At 42.1% G+C, this 22,119-nt stretch overlaps 1 protein-coding gene across 2 annotated transcripts in view; it reads left to right on the top strand.

Annotated features, from left to right (window-relative positions):
• The window catches only part of LOC311225403 (connector enhancer of kinase suppressor of ras 3-like), a 77,081-nt gene that overhangs the window by 44,079 nt on the left and 10,883 nt on the right, over positions 1-22,119 (top strand). The window contains exons 10-16 of one of the 2 annotated variants that reach the window (XM_084310673.1): positions 2,311-2,414; positions 4,616-4,803; positions 5,589-5,675; positions 6,829-7,082; positions 11,373-11,410; positions 15,149-15,191; positions 20,849-20,902. In XM_084310673.1, the coding sequence (XP_084166799.1) occupies positions 2,311-2,414; positions 4,616-4,803; positions 5,589-5,675; positions 6,829-7,082; positions 11,373-11,410; positions 15,149-15,191; positions 20,849-20,902 (768 nt within the window). The remainder of the gene's footprint in view (positions 1-2,310; positions 2,415-4,615; positions 4,804-5,588; positions 5,676-6,828; positions 7,083-11,372; positions 11,411-15,148; positions 15,192-20,848; positions 20,903-22,119) is intronic. The other variant, XM_084310674.1, reaches the window with a different exon arrangement.

Genomic DNA, 22,119 nt, shown 5'->3' with positions numbered 1-22,119 from the left:
GGAATGTGCTCAGGTAATCAAAGAATTTGGAGACTAGATTTCCAGTCATGGAAAACTTGGAAGATTTACTAAAATGAACAAATATCCTGGGGGAAAAATCTATTGTCCTGGAAATGTTTTATTATATTTTAGCACCTCACTCGGATCGCCTATGTAAACCTGGGTGTTTTGTTTGAAACTGGATTATACTGGATTATAGCAGTGCCGCTCAATTTGGGGCCAAGTTTGGCCCACGCTCCCTTTGTTGTGGCCCGCCATGGCATTAGACAAGCCTATGCTTATCCTCCTCTTGTTTCTAAAGTGCTGTAAAGTCCTAACTGTACTGAAACAAAACGTACATTATGTGATGGGTGTAGCAGACACCTGTAATAAACGTGAGACACTTCACCATGAACAAAAGAAGGAGGAATAAAACTGTGGTTAAATGTGTCTATAGGACCGTTTGTGAGAAAGTGCTGTCCTGGATTGTGAAGAAAAACTCCTGGAAATGTCCTGGAAAATGATTTCTCAAAAAGAGTAGGAACCCTGATTTCAGCTTGCCAACTTCAGTCTCATCCTGGGAACCCGGGCTCATTAGGACAGACCAGTTCTCAATGTAATCATGTGGGAACCCACCTTGACCATATTTGGATCCCGTACAATAATTTAAAATAACTCATCTAGGGTCATGTGGGAAAGAGAAATTGCAAGGCAGTAATTGAGATATGAGAGAGAGAGAGAGAGAGAGAGAGAGAGAGAGAGAGAGAGAGAGAGAGAGAGAGAGAGAGAGAGAGAGAGAGAGAGAGAGAGAGGCTTGAACCGAGACACACACACTCTCGCACCACAGGAAGTATAGAAGTTTGTGTATGAAGTAAGCAATGACTTCCTGAGTACATGGCCTTTTACGACAGTTCTTGGCACTGCGGAATGGTAAGCTACTGTAAACACAAAGTGAAAATGAATTGGGAGTACACTGTACAGTAATACGACGCCGAATATGGAAAGGAAAAATGAATGTGGTTTAACGGACATTTGACTGATTCCTTCAAGGGCTGCTGATTTATGATTTTATTAGGATCCCCATTAGCTCATGCAAAACATCAGCTACTCTTCCTGGGATCCACACATAACATATTACAACAGATAAGACATTTACAGACAAGCAACCAAGTGACAAATCAGAAAGTGACAATATCCTTTCTCAAACATATTACTATACATACCGCATTCCTAATCATATGGAATCATACATAGTACAATATACATTACATAACAGTATATATTAATTTAACACTTTCAGAGCCGGCAGGGGGTGTCGTCCTTTACGTGGTGGATGCCAGCATCCACTTCAATGATAGCGTTAAAAATGCATAATCTATGTCTTAAATTATGGCTATGTGTCTAATCTGCCCGTCACTTATCAATGACTTGTTTGCAGTCAACATTGTCAAAACGGATTGTTTTTTAATCTGTTAATTTCCGTTTTATAGCATTTCGAAAAGCTATCGTTTTCTCAAAAATAGAAAGAATACGTCAAAAAACGACATTTACTGGAATATGTAATTTTTTCGTCCTATCATCATCATTTTCAAATAAACGCTAGATTATCGATAGTATATGTGTACTTATGCACGCTATAGAAGCGAGCTGAGAAATCGATTCTCTCATTTCCTGATCAACGCGCACACACACACACACACACACGGGGCACGCTGTTATCTCAGTGAAAATAGCTCAGATTATCCTAAAACTACCTTACCTTAGATCAGATGTTCTCCAAAAAGATTATTCCAATTCCTGATCGCCATTCCAAATATCGATCGCGTTTATTGATTGATTATTGGCTACTGTAAATATATATTCCAGGTTGTTTTCCATCTCGCAATCACTTCCCTGTTCATCAGATCCCTCGCCAGCATAGTGGAGCGAGGAGGCTCCCCCCCCACACATCCACCAGTGTAATCGAATGGGGTGCAGTTACACAGGGATAGACGATAGGGGGCGGTATTTTCCCATTGGAGCTCAGAGAGAGGCTGCTGTACTAACGGGAGGCTCGGTTGATGAAATATGAATTCAGATCGCTAATAAATAACTACATTTAGCGTTGTCGGCTCTCAATAACTAACGATAAATCTCGTCATACACATATATACATACATATACTGTAAACTCTTACAACCTATTTGTATAGACTACTAATATTCCTGTCACTAAAAATTAAATTAAATTAAAATAAAAGTAACTGTGTGTGTATGTATATGTCTAAATGTACAGAATGTGTTTACAGGCGTAGGCGTAGAGAGAGATGAACAGTTGTGCTGTGTTTTCCAGATCAGAACCCAGTCTCCCTGTAGTTCAGCCAACGGATCAGCCATCAAGCCAGCTATCTTGGATCTGTACATCCCCCCTCCTCCGACCATGCCCTACACCCCACGGTGAGTGGTCCACCTTCTGTCCTATCAGCCATGGTCCCTTCAATGAAACGTTTTATTTAGTTAAGTTCTAACAAATCAGCTCCACAGATCCCCTTTTTATTAGATCTCTTAGGATCATTAAATGACCTCTCTAAAACCTTAAGAGCTGTAAGTGGTATTTATTTGTTAAAATAAGTGCTCTACATGTTAAAATAATAGGTCTATATTTATCTATTATTAAAGAGATTTGCACTACATTCATACCTCATTCGCATCTTACCCTAAATTTTGTACCTCATTTCTGCATTGTACTTCACTGTTACCCATTTTACTCTGTATTGTATATATGTATATTGAACATTCCTTCACTTACTTTTTACCTACTTCTTAATTACTTTTTTTACTTACTTTTTTTTACTGTATGAAGCACACTCAGGGGCTCATACAGAAACAAGCATTTTTCATTCTTTTTTTTTATCTACTTCTCCTTTTTTTCTGTATTTTTCTCCCATCCCAATTTAGTCATTATGCCAATCCCCCCCCCCCCCTTCCTGTTCATTGCACGCATTTTTCCCCCACTTGCCGGTCTAGGAAGGGTTGAAGCCTATCACATGTCTCCTCCGATACATGTGGAGGCAGCCAGCCGCTTCTTTTCACTTGACAGCGAGGACTCTCATTGGGTGAGTGTAATGTGTGGGAGGATCACACTACCTCACCCAGATCCCTTCCTCGCTGAGCAGGCGCCCCGACCGACCTGTAGGAGTCGCTGTTTACAACGACCAGGACCCACCCCACCGGCTTCCCACCCGCTGACACTGCCAATTGTGTCAGTATGGTCGACCGACCAAGCCGGAGGTACCGCGGCAGCTGGATTTGATCCCACTGTCTTTGCGGTGGTAGACAGACGCTTAGGCCGCTGCTCTACCCGGCCGCCCTTCGTAAAGTATTCTGTATTTTATTGTGACAAACAATAAACAAAAAAAACTTGAAAACTTGAAACTCTACATTCTCCTGATTGGATAAAGTGGGAATGGGATACCAGAACATTTATTTTCTGTTTACTGTAGAGCGGAGGGACTGGGAGACCCATGTTACTGACAAGCACTCTACACCATCAGTGATGGCTGTCGGAATGTAGAGCTATTCAACACTTATTTTAACACAAAAATACCACTTACAGCACCTTTAACATGAACCAAAGCAGAACTATCAAAAAGACTTCAACGTTTGATGCTCCAAGTCTATCCTGTAGTCTTGCCCCCCCCACCCCAGCCTTTGAGGCAGGGGGATAATGAATGTATGCCAGCTCCCTGATCGGTCGCCTCTCGCCCGCTATAACCCCCACACCCACCCCCCATCTGCTGTATGGCACATTCCGTTCTGCTGCTCTCCATCCCACCAGTGATCATGCCACAGTAAGAGTTACACAACCACCGGTTTCATCTTCTCTCTCTCTCTCTCTCTCTCTCTCTCTCTCTCTCTCTCTCTCTCTCTCTCTCTCTCTCTCTCTCTCTCTCTCTCTCTCTCTCTCTCTCTCTCTCTCTCTCTCTCTCTCTCTCTCTCTCTCTCTCTCTCTCTCTCTCTCTCTCTCTTAACAAGGTGGTGGTAGTGAGGGGAGAGCCTACACACTCTTGCTACATTCAATGTGGTCCCTTTAAAATTGTGTTTTAAAATTGCGTTGGTTGTCTTGTCAGTTTTATTCTAGGATGAGATATCGTCCATTGTTTGGAAAGTTGTGCAGTTAGTACATTGTAGTAGTGACATTTCAGGGATGTAATGACATTGGAAGTAATGAGTATTGAAAATGAGATGACCATTTGTTTGAATCTAGAGAGATTAACACCATAAAATCTGATCTAGTCACTGTATGTCACTTTCCACACATATGGCACACTGTGAATATAAAATATGAATGACTATTAATCCGTGTTTATCTGTCCTTCCTAATGTGAAAAACTGTGATTTTATGTCTGCACTTTATGTGCTCATGTTGTGCCTGTCTTTTTTCTGCTGTGAAGCACTTTGAGCTGCAATTCTTGTATGAAAGGTGCCATACAAATAACGTTTATTATTATTATTATTATTATTATTATTATTATTATTATTATTATTATTATTATTATTATTATTATTATTATTATTATTATTATTATTATTATTATTATTATTATTATTATTATTATTATTATTATTATTATTATTATTATTATCTGTCCTTCCAGAGAGGCCAGGACTAGCTCCATCTCCAGCATCAGTAAAAGACCAAAGGGCTCAGAATCGCCAAACTCCTACCTGGACCAGGAGAGCAGGAGACGCTTCACCGTCGGCGACTACGACAAGCTGGCCGTGGTCTACCCCATCGAGGCCAACGTGGTACAGCCCAGGATGAGGGAGCGCAAGCCCTCACGTGGTCAGTACCATCTCAGTAGGGGGGATAACCCATCCCATCAATCGGTAGTCGATGATGATGTCAGGGAGTTCGCGACCCTCTCTGCGCCGCCCCCTATCTCCCTGTCTCCGGCTGTCCCTGAGCGATGACCGGAGTGTTGAATGTCCCGTGACTAAGACGGGGAGGACGTGACCCTCTTTGCGCCACCCCTGTGCCTCAAATAGATCCGCTATCAGCTCTATCTTTAATCTTTCAAAATGTTCATTTGCTATCGCTATTAGCTCTATCTTCAATCTTTCAAAATGTTCAGTTGCTATTGCATGCACTCATCTGTGTTTCACTACACACTTGAGTGCATGCTTACCAACTGTCCGTCTGCAACACTACTATCACCAACATCTAAGAAGGGAGATCCCCCCTTGAATGGCCCTTCTAAGGTTTCTCTCCTCCACACTGCCTGTGGAGCTTTTTTCCCTATTGTTAGGTTTTAGTGAGTTTTTCCTTACCTTCGTGTGGGGTATGTCTGGGAGTGCTTGCATTCTTTCATTTATTTGCATTTATCTTAAATTTTTTGGACCTTATGGTGTTCTTGTTCTGTTCTTGACTTATTGTTATGTTTTCTTCTTGACTTGTTTAAAGAAGACCTGTACGGCCCATGGGGACATTAACGTGTGTTGTCGGGCCTTATAAATACATTTGATTTGATTTGATTTGATTTAGTCAACACATGAATGGATGATGTCTTGAAGAAAAGAAGCTATTGACCATCCAAAACCTTTATTTGTATTTTTCTGCTTCTATTTTAGCTAAACCCCGCCCCCTCTCCATGCCAGTGGATACCTGCCTTGGAGTGGTCGATCCTTACGCCAAGCCCTGGGCACAAGGAAGGAAAGGTAATTCACGTTCACAAACACACACACACGCACACGCACACACACACACACGCACACGCACACGCACACGCACACGCACACACACACACACACACATGCTTAGATTAGATTAGATTAGACTAGATTCAAATTTATTGCCATTTTACAGCGTAAGTACAGTTTGAAGTTTGGCACGAAAAGAAGTTTAGCATCCAACCAGAGTGCAAATGTAACCGTAAAGTGCAATAGTAATATAGAATGTACAGGTGATTAAACTGGGTATAAAAGATATAAATTAGTACTACTGAGTGTAGTGCTAATCAGATGTATGTACAGAGTATATTGATATGTACAGTGATACAGGTATAAAGACAGTATGGTAGTAGACATACTGGCCACTTATGCATGGATAATACATGCAGGCATATACACTGCAATATGACATCTCCAGACGTTAAATTGACCACACTGATATGAATTCACAACATATGGACACGAGGAGAATGTTACAGTTCAAGCCATCGTTGAGTAAGATATGGAAGTGACCATCATCAGTTTGACTCTATAATAACCTGCTGGAACTACAATGTGAAACACACGGCTTCCCTTTTATTTTTTATTGTTTTATTGTGGATCTCCATTAGTCTACACCAAAGTGAGACTACTCTTCCTGGGGTCCAAACATAAAAAATACAAACACACACAAAAAAAGTAAAAATAAAATATAAAACCACAAACATTGAAGTACTCACAAGAAAACATCACAACGAACAAAACAGTGAATAAAAGCTCACTCAATATTCATAAGTTAGATATCACAATTCTCCAACCATAAAATACAAATTACATAGTCAGTCCATAAGAACAAAACAGTTCAAAATCATTTATATGATTTTAACTCATAATTTAGCATAACTTTTCTCAAGTCACCGATCACCTTTATATTTCCATACTAATTTCCATAATAAGTCAATGACCAAAATGTAACTCATTATTCATGAGCGCAATTTTAAACTTTTTTTTAAACATAAATGTGTTCCTTACCATAGTTATATTTCTGGGTATTTTATTCCAATAAGCAACTGCTCTATACATTACCGTCTTTTGCAGAGCATTTGTTTTTGGTAGAGGTAAACTGAAAGGCTGACCCCCCCTGTTCTCCTCCTCCCTCCAGGCGAAGACCTCCTCTACAGATACCTGAGCAACGAGAGGATCCCCACCATTGCCGAGGAGGTCGCCGCTGTGTCGCCGCCCTACAGGCCGACGGGGGAACGCCACCTGGTCCGAGGCGTGGACCACATCCGGGGCAGCCGCTACTACTCCAACTCGGACCTCCACAGCAGCGCCACCATCCCCTACCAGGAGGACCTGAAAAAGACCCCCGTAGCCCAGGTCTCCAAGCGCAACCCGGCAGAGCGCTCCCTACTGGTCAGTTGGATCGCGCGGCTTAAGCTATTGACTCACAGATGATGCGCTTCCTGTACGGGGGCTTCCTGTTCCTGTCTTGTGTCCTTCCTCAGTGCCTTTTTAGTTTGAATGTCCGGCTGTTTTTTATGGCAGTTTTTTTGGGCCTCTCTTACACTCCTCCTCTCTACATACCTCCCCTGGTGTTACAACTACTACCACACTACTACTCCTCAACCAAACTTGCTTTAGTAGTACTCACTGCGTCCTCCTCATCCCTTTAACCCCCGCCCATCCCCCCCCCCCTCCCACCTCCCCCCTCCTCCAACTACCAGTCCAGTTTCAAACCCAAGATGTCATCGTCTGCGGAACATTCACAGCGACATTGGACATTTGGCGGCTGATTTGCCAAGCAAGTGCGTGATTGGGAACGTGTGTCTAGAAGCTATAGGGGTCATGTGTTTGTGTGAGCGAACAAGAAGACATTCAGGTTTAGTCTGTGGACTCCTCTGTATATATTAAGTTATATCATGTCGAAGTGTTGAAGCGAGATGCTCTTTGGTACTACTCTTTTGTACTGTTTGATATTTCAGTCGCAGGGCTCCAGACTGTGGCCAACAAAATGCAACCATTTCTTGAGAGTGTGCGAATTGAAATTTCACGTGGTCACATTCATGCGAGTGCATGATATTCACATTCTCCCAATTTCATCTCACCTAATACCCAGCCAGCAGTCTCACGTGCACTTTAAAAGTGACAAGTGATGAGCAGAATAACACGTCAAAAGTGAAACCGCTCTCAAATGTGGCTTTACTTCACTGAAACACAAAGACAATGACAGCAGCAGATTATTTTTCATTTTTCACCTTTTTACCTAGACACGCCTATTAGTTTCCTTTATGTTGCACTGGTGTGATCAACGAAAAAATTACTTCCAATATTTGTTCAAAAGGTACACAACAAGTCTACATTGTCCATTCCACTATCTAAGTCTCTAATCTGCTGCGCAAGCTAAACTCGGTTCAAGCATCTCTCTCTCTCTCTCTCTCTCTCTCTCTCTCTCTCTCTCTCTCTCTCTCTCTCTCTCTCTCTCTCTCTCTCTCTCTCTCTCCACCTCTGTCTCTCTCCACCTGTCTCACAGTGCACAGTATCGGCTACAGTAGATGATACCTGTACAAACAGAACAGGCCCGTTCAGCCAGCCTTTTTAAATTTTTTATGGCTAAAGTGCAACAACTGGTAGATTAATACTAGATTAATACTAGATTAATACTAGATTAAATACCCTATACATACTGTAAAATGTGTGGTGCAGCCATGTGTTGGAGCTGAGGCACTTTAGGAGGCAGGACAGAAGGAACAGGGCGAGCGAGTGCGGGTTACACCTGTAACTCCGGTAATATGAGACAAGAGATGCAATTTTTACGAGTCAACATATTATGTTATTTTATGTCGACATTGTTAAATTATATAATAGAAGACTTATTATGTCAGCCACTGCTCGTGGCAGAGAAACCTAATATTTTTTATTAAAATCTAAGTCACTGTCAAATGTCAATCATCAATGCAAACCTAGGGTATGCAAATTAGGACAGCTATTCATCAGCATGCAAGGTAATTGACTAATACACTGCTGTACCAACATTTTAAATCAAAGTGTGTGACCAAAGCATGTGCTGGTACGACCAACTGAGAAGGTGAAGAAGAGCCCTGTGCTAAGGTGTAAACTTACGGTGTAAACTTGTAAACGTGCTTGATATTATTCCAATCGTGTGCTTATTTTGCATAAGTTAAAGACAACAACACATTGTTTTGGTATAACTGTACTATTATTTTACGTTTTTGTTTTGTTTTTTGTTTTTCATATTATATTATTGTGATTGGTTCATTACAACACTCACCACTGCCAACGGTTGCCTCTTGTAAACTATGCATATATACTTCAGAACAATTCTTACTGTTATGTACTGTTACTTGGCCTACTGTTACTGGGTCAATGTTGCATTGGTTGCAATGGAAAAGGACGTTTGGTCTTGTCACCGGCAAATATTTGCTCTGGTTTCAAAGCTATGCACTCAGCTCTGTACTGTCCAAATATCTGAGCCCTGTGTTTCTGTCTACTCTGTGATCAGCCTGCACACACAGCCACACTAATTACTGGTCTTTTGCAGTGTAAGAGCATCTTTTTGGAGAAGCGAGGGTCAAATAGCCTTCCATTAGTGACGCCATTACCCTGTGTTATGGGTGGCTCATAGGTCACTACAGATAGAATGACAGTATTATTCCAAAACCAAAACTCAGAAGAAAGAAACATGTCAAAAGAAATACAATTGTTCGGTCGTCTGCCTTTTGTAATATTTGAATAGTGTTTTATTAAACAATGCTGTTAATTTCAGTGCTCTTTTGTATTGTCTTTATTTTACTTTATAGTATAGAGTTTTTGATTACTACTGTAAGTCGTTGTCTTGATAAAACATTTCCTGGAGGCACATCCATGTTCCATTTATATTTTTGTCAGAATCTTCCAGAACTACACTGATGTAGACTCACAGTTACACGAAATGTCCCAAAAGATAGAAAACGTCAAAACGTTTCCTGAGTCTCATGTCAATGGATGACATTTTCAGCTGTTTCAGTTTGTGTTATACGCTTCCTCAGAACTCCCACATGCAGCACTTGAGTGGAACAAAGGTTCATCACTTAAAACAGGCGTTAGGTCTTTGACGTGCTTTGACCTTTGAGGGCCCCGCTTCTGTTTTTTTCAAGCATGTGGTGAAACGGGATAGCTGAATCTCAGGTTACCTTCTCTCTCTCTCTCTCTCTCTCGCTCTCTCTCTCTCTCTCTCTCTCGCTCTCTCTCTCTCTCTCTCTCTCTCTCTCTCTCTCTCTCTAATGGTAATGCTTACATCATTGCTTCCCTACTATGGTGGACTTTCAACTGGGGGGGGGGGGGTCAAACTGAACCATGTGCTTTCCCAGCGTGTGTTCTGTAAGGTGATCTTGTTTTCAGTTTTCAATTCTAATATCTTTTAGCCTTTTTATTGGTTTATTTTATTTATTTTTATTTATTTATGTGTCATTGTAAAGGGGTTTTGTATTTCTGTCACTGCTTTCACCATTGTCCTGGTTTGGGGGAAACTTTAGGAACAGGAAGAACACCTACAAGCTGAAGACGCACAACCCACGAAAATGAAAAACTGACTTCTGTCCAGAACGATTCACTAATATCACCCCCTCCCTCCCTCCCCCCGGTCCCTCCTCTGTCCTCTACTTCTTCTTCTTCTTCTTCTTCTTCTGTGCATGAGTCTTCCTTCATAGGGGCCTCTTCTCTCACCCGTCCTCCTTCCTCCTTGCATCTTTTCTCTCTGCCTTAGCCTCCCGGGCCTTTGGTCGCCTGTGGTCCTCACTAATTTGCACTTGCCGAAATGCTGTGGTCTACCTAACTACTACCTGCGCTCTGTTTAACCCACTGCTAAGCTGACTAACCGCTAACATGCTACGCCTGCATATCCGTCCACGAGTGAGAGAGGAAAATATGTCGAATGAATTATTACGCTGCATGCACTGAATTTTTTTATCGGGAATCGGGAAAAAAGAAAATGTGTCTGTGATGAATGGATCCTTATACTCTTTGCTGTCCTCTAGACTTGGGAGCAGTCAGTCAACATTGTGCCGCATTGCCACAAATTGAATTAGCATGGTCCAAATTACACACAGAAAAGTGCAGTTTATGGACCTTGAGGCACTAGTGGTATCAGCTGTACGGCATATAATAATTGATTGATTTTTAATCTAGTTGCCTACAACACAAGACACTATAGCGCAGGTTTCAAAAGACTTGAGCAGCACTTAACAGTATACCTTAAAGGTGCTGTAAGTGGTATTTTTTTGTTTGTTAATATAATACCGACAGCCATCACTGTGTCTGGTCTGTAACAAGGGTCTCCCAGTCCCTCCGCTGTGCAGTAAACAGAAAATAAATGTTCTGGTATCCCGTTCCCACTTTATCCGATCAGGAGAGAGAACTCCACACTGCAAAACATTTCTGACAAAAATAAGAAATAAAAACTAGTTTTAAGCAAATGTGTCCTTGAAACAAGTAAAATAATCTACCAGTGCAGTATGCAAATAATTTGGCTCTGCAAGATTTCTTGAAATAAGTAAAAGATCTAGGGTTCTCCCTCCTGATTGGATAAAGTGGGAACTTGGGAAGGGATACCAGAAATGTTATTTTCTGTCATGACTATTATGACTGGGTTGCTCCAAAAAAACACCTTCGCTATGTGTTAACACACCAATCTTTTATGTATCACAGGGGTCCAACTGGCGCTCTAGCAATGACTTCCTCAACAGGTGGGTGCCCATATCACATACACGCACACACACACACACACACACACACACACACACACACACACACACACACACACACACACACACACACACACACACACACACACACACACACACACACACACACACACACACACACACACACACACACACACACACACACACACACACACACATTATACACACAGCCTATGTGTAATGTAGTCCATAGGTCAGATAAGAAACACTAGAGCAGGCTATCTAAACGGTATCATTTCCCTAATGGGAGCAGCATGTGGGCTGCATTCATGATGAGGGAATGTATGTTGTAGCCCAAGACTCTAAAGATCACCAACACCACCGCCTCACAGCCTGCTGAATCCTCAGCAAATATGTCAATGTGTGACATCATCACATCCCCATCCACAGTTTATAAATAGCTTCGTCCAACACCGTAACACAGTGACGGTAGAGAGAGCACCTCACCCCCTCGTCTTTGCATACACACGGCACCAATTTCTATCTTTATGTAGAGCTGGCCCTGAGGAAGTGTCACTCCCCACATTAACACTGATTGATGACTAAGCCCCACCCACATCACCCCCACCCCTTACAGTGCTATTCTGAGGAGCACTACACACACACACACACGCACGCACACGCATGCACGCACGCACACACGCACGCATGCACGCACACACACACGCACGCACGCACACACGCACGCACGCACGCACACACACACGGGCACGCACACACGCACGCACACACACACACACACACACAAAGCCTGACATCCTCTTGATGAGCATGAGCACAGGTTTTCACGTCGTATCCGGCACACATTCACATCACAACAGCTAATCGTACAGTTTAGCAATTAAGGTCAGGCTGACTCATAGGGTGGTGTGGTAATAATAAACTATGTGGCTGTTTGTGGCATAACTAATCTAACTATAAAGGAAGGAATCTCTGCGTGTCTGTCTGCCCTTCGCACATCTGGAGAACTGTTCATCTGATCGGCTTCGCCCTGAGGACCCTGGGGAGCGCAGTGTCGGATTTGGTGCCATTTGGCCAAATGGTGGAGCTATAACAACATATATATATATACAACATAACGCATAACAACATGTTATGTTTTGACCTGTAACTTACCAAGATATTTTGGTAACACTTTATAATAACACTCTTATAAGACCTTTATAAGGTATTTGTAGATAATGAACTAATCAGGAACAAATCACTAGGACCCAGGAGTACCCTGGCCAGGTATTGACAGAGTATGTAGAGGAAGTATCACGCGAGTGAGACTTGACTGCACGTGTGTTGCCGTCTGTTGAATCGAAGCACGATACATTAGCAGAGCCAAGTTATTCGTGCTGCCCCATGCGTTTAAGGTATGAGCAGGCTAAACACCTTTTTTGTTGGTAAATCTATTCCATCATTTCCGACCTACAAGTCTTATATGTTGTGTAGACGTACTTGATGTGGTGGGCGCTAACGTTACATTTGAATTATGTGTTTCTTCCTAATGTGTGCTCAGTATATTGCGGTATGGTATGTGATGATGACACGAGGGTAATAACTATTTGTATTTTCAGGCTGTATAGGCGCCGATACAGCCTGAAAATACAAATAATTATTACCCTTGTGTCATCATCACATACCGCAACCTACCTCTCTACATACTCTTCAATACCTGGCCAGGGTACTCCTGGGTCCTAGTGCCCCCCCCATGTTCACTATATATTATGCACATGTATTTTATATGTTAATAAAATTGCATTTATCTATAGTCCTAATTCTGTCACTGTTTGATGTCACAAAGAAGGGTGTATCCGAAAGCTGTCTACAACATTTGTAACAGGTGATGAAAAAGTAAACAAATAATTAACTGTATTAGACATTTGTGAATGATGAATAGGCTTCACTTCAGATTAGGGCACACAATAGCATCTGCAAATGATTTATAGATTTTTTAAGAATGTTTTGAAAATCATTTGTTGAACATGAACAAATAAATGTACAGTATAGTAGTTTTTTTCATATCCATTTTTCAAAGCATCTACAAATGTGTTACTACATATTAAACAACATTATTTAATGATGAACAAATCAAGTACAAACAATGTTGATAATGAGTTATAAATAATGTAGAACTAATTTGTAAATGTTATACAAATATAGTTATAAATGATTTCATAATCATTTACGAATGTATATAAATGGTTTGTTCATGATTAGTTCATTATCTACAAATACCTTATAAAGGTCTTATAACTGAGTGTTATTATAAAGCGTTGCCGATATTTTTTCCTGGATTCTGTGGATCCAGATGAATGTATCCATGTAAGCCACGCCTATTTGTGTCAGAATTCTTTTTATTTTGTCCAAGTCTGTTTTTTTGCCTCTCCTCCTACAAATGTTGAGCAATCGTCACCGATTTGATACAGAGCATCTCTGGACCTCTGCAGCATCTCTGATATCCCATGCAGCTTTGCTATAGCTGGCCCTAAAAAATGGCTCAAATGCAAATTACAAAGAATGTCATATCTTCTGACTGCTTTGTGTTATTGCAACCACATTTGGAGGACATGTGTAGATTTCCGGGTGACCATGACAAATGTGGTGCCATTTGGCCAATAGGTGGCGCTGTAGCAGCATGATACATTTACGTAGCCATAACTCCCCTGACTTTCCTTTGCATATCTCGAGAACCCTTCAACCAATGGACTTCACACTGTATTTATTGTGGGTGTATTGCTGAGGGCCAAAGCAAGTGAAGTTGATTCTCTCGTTCTCAACAACGCTGCAAGTTCCAAATGGGCATGTTTCGAACAGTCACTGCACTCGTCTGACATTAATGGCGGGACTGGAGTTTGATAGATGGCAGATTTAATCCGGCACCGAGTAAATCATTGCATAGTCGGTCAATTTGAAGGAATGAACTCAGGTCAAAATGTAAAAAAAAGGCGATACAATGTTAATTGGCTTGGTTATGACGTCCGTAAACACTTTCAATCACGTTGATCATCAAGGGGCCGCGGTGTGTTCAGGAGACTGATGTATCTCTGCAGAAGCATTAGGAGTCACACACACACACACAGCACCTGCAATACATCACATCAATGCCTCCCAGACAAACCAGTAATTTAAGCAAGTGTCACAATCTAATGATTTATGGATGAGGAGGACAGGGAGAGAGAGAGAGAGAGAGAGTAAAAAAGACTTAGGACGACTTTTTCGACTTCTTGCACCGAAAATTGCAGGGCGAGGCCTTCCGTCGCCGGGCTGACGTAAATCGAGGTATTTTGAGCGTCGGGGGGGGCTTAGCGTGTCGTCGATGTCTACCAGGCCGCTGCGGTTGCTCGGCTGATATATTATCGGTCCTCACTGGGAGAAAAACCTCGCCATCGCGCTTCCCCACAGGATCTATTTTGCCGGGGCCGAATCAAAGCGCGCCGGCTTGGAAACATAGATAAATATAATGAGTGGTTATGAGTAAAGCCGAGGGAAGCTGTAAGTATGTGTTGGAGATATCCAGACCAGAAAGTATGACGGTGGTTAGCTGGAAGCCTGTGGGGACACACAGGGCCTGATGCAGGGGTAAAACACAATGGTAACCCCCCGTCTGTGTTTATGGTAAATAAATACTCCGGGGGATACAATAGTAACCACTTGTTGACATTGTCATTGGTGGTCTGTTGTAGACCGAGTGGGCGAGGTGCTTATTCTTCTTCACGGCTTTTCTGTTTACAGATATAGCCAGCCGCACATACGATCCTGGTCCTTCTCCCAAGCGGTAAGAATAGCATGTTTAGTCTGCCTTGTGTCTGTCTGAGCCTAAACAGTGTCTTGACTTATCTTGACTATGATGTGTGTGTGTGTGTGTGTGTGTGTGTGTGTGTGTGTGTGTGTGTGTGTGTGTGTGTGTGTGTGTGTTTGTGTGTGTGTGTGTGTGTGCACGTGTGCACGAGGAATGCTTTTGGCCTTGACCCCTTCTTATCTGTCTCCAGGAGGTAAAACTAAGATCCTCATGGCCATCCTATTAAATTACTGTACACTGTGATATAAACACACACACACACACACAGACAGACAGACAGACAGACAGACAGACAGACAGACAGACAGACAGACAGACAGACAGACAGACAGACAGACAGACAGACACATACACTGAATAACTAAACCATTATACACCAACAGTATCATGAATATGCCCATGTGATAACAATGAACCAGGAAAGTGGCACTTGGATTATATCAATATTCTATCCTACCCATACTCTAAGAGACATGTCTCTTTTTTAGGCCAATGTGAACACTCCATACTGTATACAAGTCTCTACTCTTGATTAGGCCCATGTGAACACTATATGAGTCTCTACTCTTGATTAGGCCAATGTGAACACTATATATGAGTGTTCTGTGGAAATGGATCCAGCAGCTTACTGGCTGTGGCAGATGTGGGGATGAAATTACCAAAGGGGTAATAAGCACATACAGCCAGTAGAGTATACCCACCATATACACACACACACACACACACACACACACACACACACACACACACACACACACACACACACACACACACACACACACACACACACACACACACACACACACACACACACACACACACACACACACACACACACACACACACACACACACACACACACACACACACACACACACACACACACACACACACACACACACACATGTTCGGCTCTCCCTTTCACCTAACTTAACTGATGAAAACATTTAGACATACACACACACACACACAAACACACACACACACACACACACACACACACGTAGTGTCAGTCCCACTGTGGCGCTCACCACTCACACACACACACACACACACACACACACACACACACACACACACACACACACGGTGTCAGTCCCACTGTGGCGCTCACCGCTCACACCTGAGCTCCCCGGGGTCAGATGGATGGCCATAGAGTCACCAGTGACAAGTGGACAAACCAGTAGTGTACAGATTTATGGGAGGTGGTGAGATGTTATTGTGCCAAACGAGAAAACCTTGACCCTGCTGTCAGTCCTGTCAGGATGGGGAGGGAGAGCGATGGGGGAGGGCGGAGTGCAGGTTATATGTTATATTGCTTTTGTTTCCATCTGTGGATATTCTTTGTGTGTGTGTGTGTGTGTGTGTGCGTCTCATGCTTTGTTTGTAATTTATATGGACATAAATTATCATCAAAATATGTATCTGTGTGTAAGAGGGTGAGTATAGTACAGTACATTAATACATGCATCCATGAATGCAAACTTTGGCATTCTGCAAAGAAGAAAAGGTTAATTTCATACCAACTACTTCTATTCCATCCGTTATTCAAAGAGTTGCAGATAACACATAACAGGATATCAGCATGGTGCCCAGTGCCAGGGAAACCAGGCAATTACCACGACCAGTGCGGCAGTGCCAATCTCTCTCTTTAGTCCCACTAGAGTAGACTTGAGTAGCCTGGAACTTGATACTATCTCCAGCCCTGCACCCCTCTGCCCAGCCGCGTGAGTTCCCCCCACTGAAGAATAGACACTCTGTGTCCCCTCTCTCTCTCTCTCTCTCCCTCATACACACCACACACACAACAAACACACATGCTGAATACACTCACACACACACACACGCACACACTATATCTCTCCCAGAGTAATTCTCCAGGGGGATATTAGCTAAGTGCCGTGGCAATTCTCAGCATGGAATGTGATGGGAGACTGAGCCCTACAATGGTGTGACCAATCCCCCCCCCCCCCCCTTCTCCCTACCAGGCGCTGTCCTTTTTCATGGAACCCTAAAACCACACTTGTGTGGAATATCCCTTTAAATCAATTATAATGTATCGTGCTTTCTGACTTTTGATCTCATGGCCGGGGTGTGACTGAGAGACACAAGTGAACATCTTTGTATCCAACGCATTCGTCTTGAAACACGCTAAAGGATCCGCTTGCAGCGATCGGGAGGCAGTTATGGGGTTACTTGATATGGATGAGAAAGAGGGGGTGTGAAAAGGGAGGGGGTGGGGGGAAACAGGAAGCCAGTGCATGTGTGAGAAATTGACAGAGTGAGAGGGGGGTCCCTTCATACTCACTTATCACCATTCATTGAAGTACAAAGGGGGGGCCATGGAAGAGAGAGAGAGAGAGAGAGAGAGAGAGAGAGAGAGAGAGAGAGAGAGAGAGAGAGAGAGAGAGAGAGAGAGAGAGAGAGAGAGAGAGAGAGAGAGCGAGACACACACACACACATGGCTTTCCCCTTCAGCTCCAATAGGACAGAGGAATGTGTATGCTGGTTCACCACTGTCCCTGTGCAGGCAAACATAGCACCACCGCCACATCCGATCCTCTGCAGATAGCTAGCAGCATGTCCATCCACAAGCAGCACAGTGCACTCTCTCTCTCTCTGGCATCGTGTTATGGCTACGGCACCAGCTCCCCACAGAGAGTGATGGGTGCTGATAGCCATCCCACAGGCTTCCTGGCTTTAAGTATTTCCTCTCCCTAAGGAGGAACCTCTGTCTTAAAACATTTCTCTTTCCCCATTTCTCCTAAAGCACCTCGACAATGTGGCCTATTACTGTATGAGCTCATCTCGGGGCGGTAATAGATTTGGCAGAATAGGATATCAAGTGGTGCTACGTGTGTTTGTACAGATGATAATCTCACTTCATGACTATTACACTTCTTTATGAACTCTGTTTACATAGGTGGAATTTGTGCGGGAATTTCTAAAAAGAGAGAATTGGAGGACATCTAGTGGTCATTGTGGGAAGTGCAGAGGTCCAGAGGAGAATTCACACTCCCACGCAGAGCTGTCTCTACGCCTGACGTCACGGCCTCTGTCGGGGCATCCGCGACCAAATTAGTAAACAAAAACTCAAATAAACGCATCTATAACGTTGAATTGGGTGTATAATACAGCGTATCACTAATAACCAAAAAACCAGTCTGGACATTTGAGTTATGCAGTGATGTGTAGAATATATAGTGCTATGCTATGTATTTTCTGCGTTAGGAAACCATCATCCTTATTATTTAAACTCATTTTCGGTTATTATTTATAAGACTGATACTACAAAATATGGGGGGGGGGGACCATACACTAGTATAATATTATTCAATATGTTATGGGAAAATAAAACGAGCAAGGGCAGCACCGGTTAGTTTACTTATTAAATATAAAACTTGTTATAGATCATATTGTTTACTTCCTGTTTGGGCAGAAATGTTTGAGGGTGGGGACCCTGTTTCGATATAAGAAGAAATAGCGGACATTTGAATAACTACCCTGAAAAAATATTAAAACAGACCACTGACAAATCATGAAACATATATTTTTAATCGGTAGATGCTAGAGGACGATTTGCGGTTTTGCAGCTTGACCAAAAACGCCGATGACTCCGAGTGATCTAGCATTCGTGCACAGCTCCTTGTGATGCAATTATGGTGGCAGGTAGGTTGTTGTTGTTGTTGTTGTTGTTGTTCATGCATAAAACAATTAGGCTCAATTGTCCACAGCTAGAGCTAAAGGCTATAATCGTAGGGTTGAACTACTAATTTTAATATTCTGTTTAGCAGTTCACAGCACATGACCCAAGTCAAGAGAAGTATCTACCTATCAGTCAATGGTATCGATGCTGCAACAATTGTACTGTTACTGTTAGCCTCTTTGTCTCTTGGCACTCATGTAGAAATCCTGTTAACTGTAATAATAATAATAATAATAATAATTATTATTAATAATATGCTCATGGTATGTTCCATCTGATTTCAAACAGACAGTTGAAAATAGTTCATCTGTGGTGGTGGTGAGCAGATTTACAGGCTGACCGCTACCACCCTTTATTAAACACAGTTACACACACACACACACACACACTCACTCACTCCATGTGGTTTGTGTGGCGCTCACGACTCACTCAGTAAGACGGGCGGAAACGTGATAACAAGAGATGCATCTGTTGAGTAAGACAAGAGTTAGCTGTGATGCCCTTTGTCGACAGCGGTTACAGCTTGATGAGGTCTAGCGGTGCTGTATGGTGCGGTTACTCTACTGAAGTGTATTTGACTGACGTTTGATCCATATGCGCTGAGAGAAACAGGTAGGATTTGAGATCTGTCTCTTGTACTTTGTCTACTCTCCTAAAGGGATGTTTACAGATTAAGCATAATACTAGACTGTGTGATTCAGAATTCTAGTGGGTGATTGAACATGAACAACTGGAGCAGGACTTGAACCCGCGACCCCGTGGTTATGAGTGAAACAGGCCACCTGTGCCATGGAGGTGCTGACCTCCAGATAGGGTTTTTTAACCTGGTTATGTGGAACCGTGCGAGGAGGTGGTACATGATGGTGAAGATCTCCCGAGTCTTTGTGAAATAGGATCTTAGTGAGAGTGTTTTCTCTAGTGTTAATCTGTGATCACATTTAAGAATATCCTTCTTTTTTTGGGGGGACATTAATACATAATAGTGTCTGTATTCAATGGTGAGCTTTTCAACAGCAGCATATATATATTTTCTGACTGCCTATAGGAATAAGGAACTGAAGCACACAGAGGAAGTTGGTCAATAATGTCAAACTGGATTTCTCAATATCACTCGCATCTATTTATTACAAACAAGAGCTAAGAATAAATGTAAAGTGTACACTAAAGAGGCTAATTTACCCTTTATGTTTTTTTTTTTTTAAATGTCAAAATATTTGTTGCAGATATAGAGGGGGGGCGCTAAAACTGTTTGGAAAAAAAAGAACAATAATATATATATATTTTTTTTTTGCTGGGCGCAGTTTTTGGCTCTAGGCAACTGCCTATGTCGCCTATAGGAAGCTCCGCCCCTGAGGTCAAGGACAGAGTCGATGTCAATTCTGGAAATGTAATTTCACTATTCAAATATCAATACTTATAGACAATACACAAAAGTGGGCAAGGGTTCCAGAGCAACAAGCACATACTTATATTTGTTTACTTCCAAGTTTATTTAAACTTCCTATTTCCTAGTTTAGATGATCTGTAGGTCACAGGGTAAAGTTGAGTCGCGATGTCCGTCATTGTGAAATTGGAGTTGTGAGTAAGAGATCCATGCACTTTATATTATGGATCTTTTGAAATTCTGAGCTGACTCAACTCATATGATTCCTTTCTTGAAAGGAGACAGTGTGTTTTTGTTTCCCTTTTGAAGTCTTGACAATTCCTGGAATTGTTTTGGGCAAAAGTCATAATGGGGGGGGGGGGGGGGTCATAAAAGGAAGGATGGGAGGGGGGAAATAAATAAATTTGAGAAACCACAAGTACAGTGCTTTCTGTGACATCACTTCCTGTCAGCATGCTGGGGACGACCCATACGTGGGTACTGGGTAGTAATTATTGCTAGAGCACCGATGGATAAGCTGTGTTTTTCCATCTCCCTCGGCAGGCTGCCTTCCCCATATCGCTGGCTTCCTCCATGGCCGCCGATGACTACAACCCTGTAAGTGTCGTCTTACATTTACATTTACATTTAGTCATTTAGCTGACGCTTTTATCCAAAGCTACTTACAAGTTCTGTACGACAAGTCATCAGGAAGGGCACAACTCTTATCAGCTGAGTAACAATGTTCATCAAAGTGTTGAGTGCTACAGTGTAGGTTAGTATTAGGACATGTGCACGACAGTCTTGATTCTATAATGCACTACCTTTATTAACCCTTTCACTACCAGGTATTAAACTGTGGGTATCAAACAAGAGACTGTTGGGCTTTAAAACTGTGTAGGACTCAGGCCTAGAACTGCGCCCTGAGAGGGAGGTTTGCCCTGAGTGGGAGGTTCGAAGGGTCAAAGTCGGTATAAAACAGGAGGGAAGACTGTCAAGTTTTAAACTGGATACCAAACAGAGCAGGTAAAGACGACTTTGAACTGTTGAACAGTAATCCAGAACTATTTTATTGCACTGTAAAAAAAAAGATTAACCTATTCTACTATTTTATTGCACTGCACTATTTTACTATTTTATCTTACTCTTTTTATTATTGTCTATTTAAAACTGAATCAAACCATAAACAAGGTGGCCTGTTGGGATGTTAGATCCTAATGTGAAAAACTGATTTTATATGTCTGCACTTTATGTGCTCATTTTATGCCTGTTTTTCTGTTGTGAAGCACTTTGAGCTGCAGTTTCTGTATGAAAGGTGCTATACAAATAAAGTTTATTATTATTATTATTATTATTATTATTATTATTATTATTATTATTATTATTATTATTATTATTATTATTATTATTATTATTATATTACTACCACACTACAGAAGGTTAACCTTTCACTACGACACTACAGATTAACAGTCTGTAGTGTGGTAGTGAAAGGTTAACCCGCTGTAGTGTGGTTGTGAAAGGGTTAACCATTTGTCGTATGGTAGTGAAAGGGTTAACCTTCTGTATTGTCACAGTGAAAGGGTTAACCCTTTTAATAGTGTGGTAGTGAAAGGGCTACGGCAGAACTTGTTTGGTTTTGCCACACACAAGCCGTAAAATGCCCCTGGAACCGTGAATGTGACATCACCTCTTTACAAAGGAGCTGCAACTTCTGCTTCTCCTATTTGACCAGGAGGACAGAGTGAAATATTCATAGTCTGGCTTCAAACTAGCGGACGTCACTAGTTGGTGCGCTGCTGACGTTTGTCGACTTCAATTTGGTTGTTACCTAA

Source organism: Notolepis coatsorum, assembly GCF_963971535.1.
Source record: "Notolepis coatsorum genome assembly, chromosome: 3".
Taxonomy (NCBI): Eukaryota; Metazoa; Chordata; class Actinopteri; order Aulopiformes; family Paralepididae; genus Notolepis; species Notolepis coatsorum.
The sequence above is the reverse complement of the archived record's forward strand: the minus strand, read 5'-3'. Positions and strand labels throughout refer to the sequence as shown.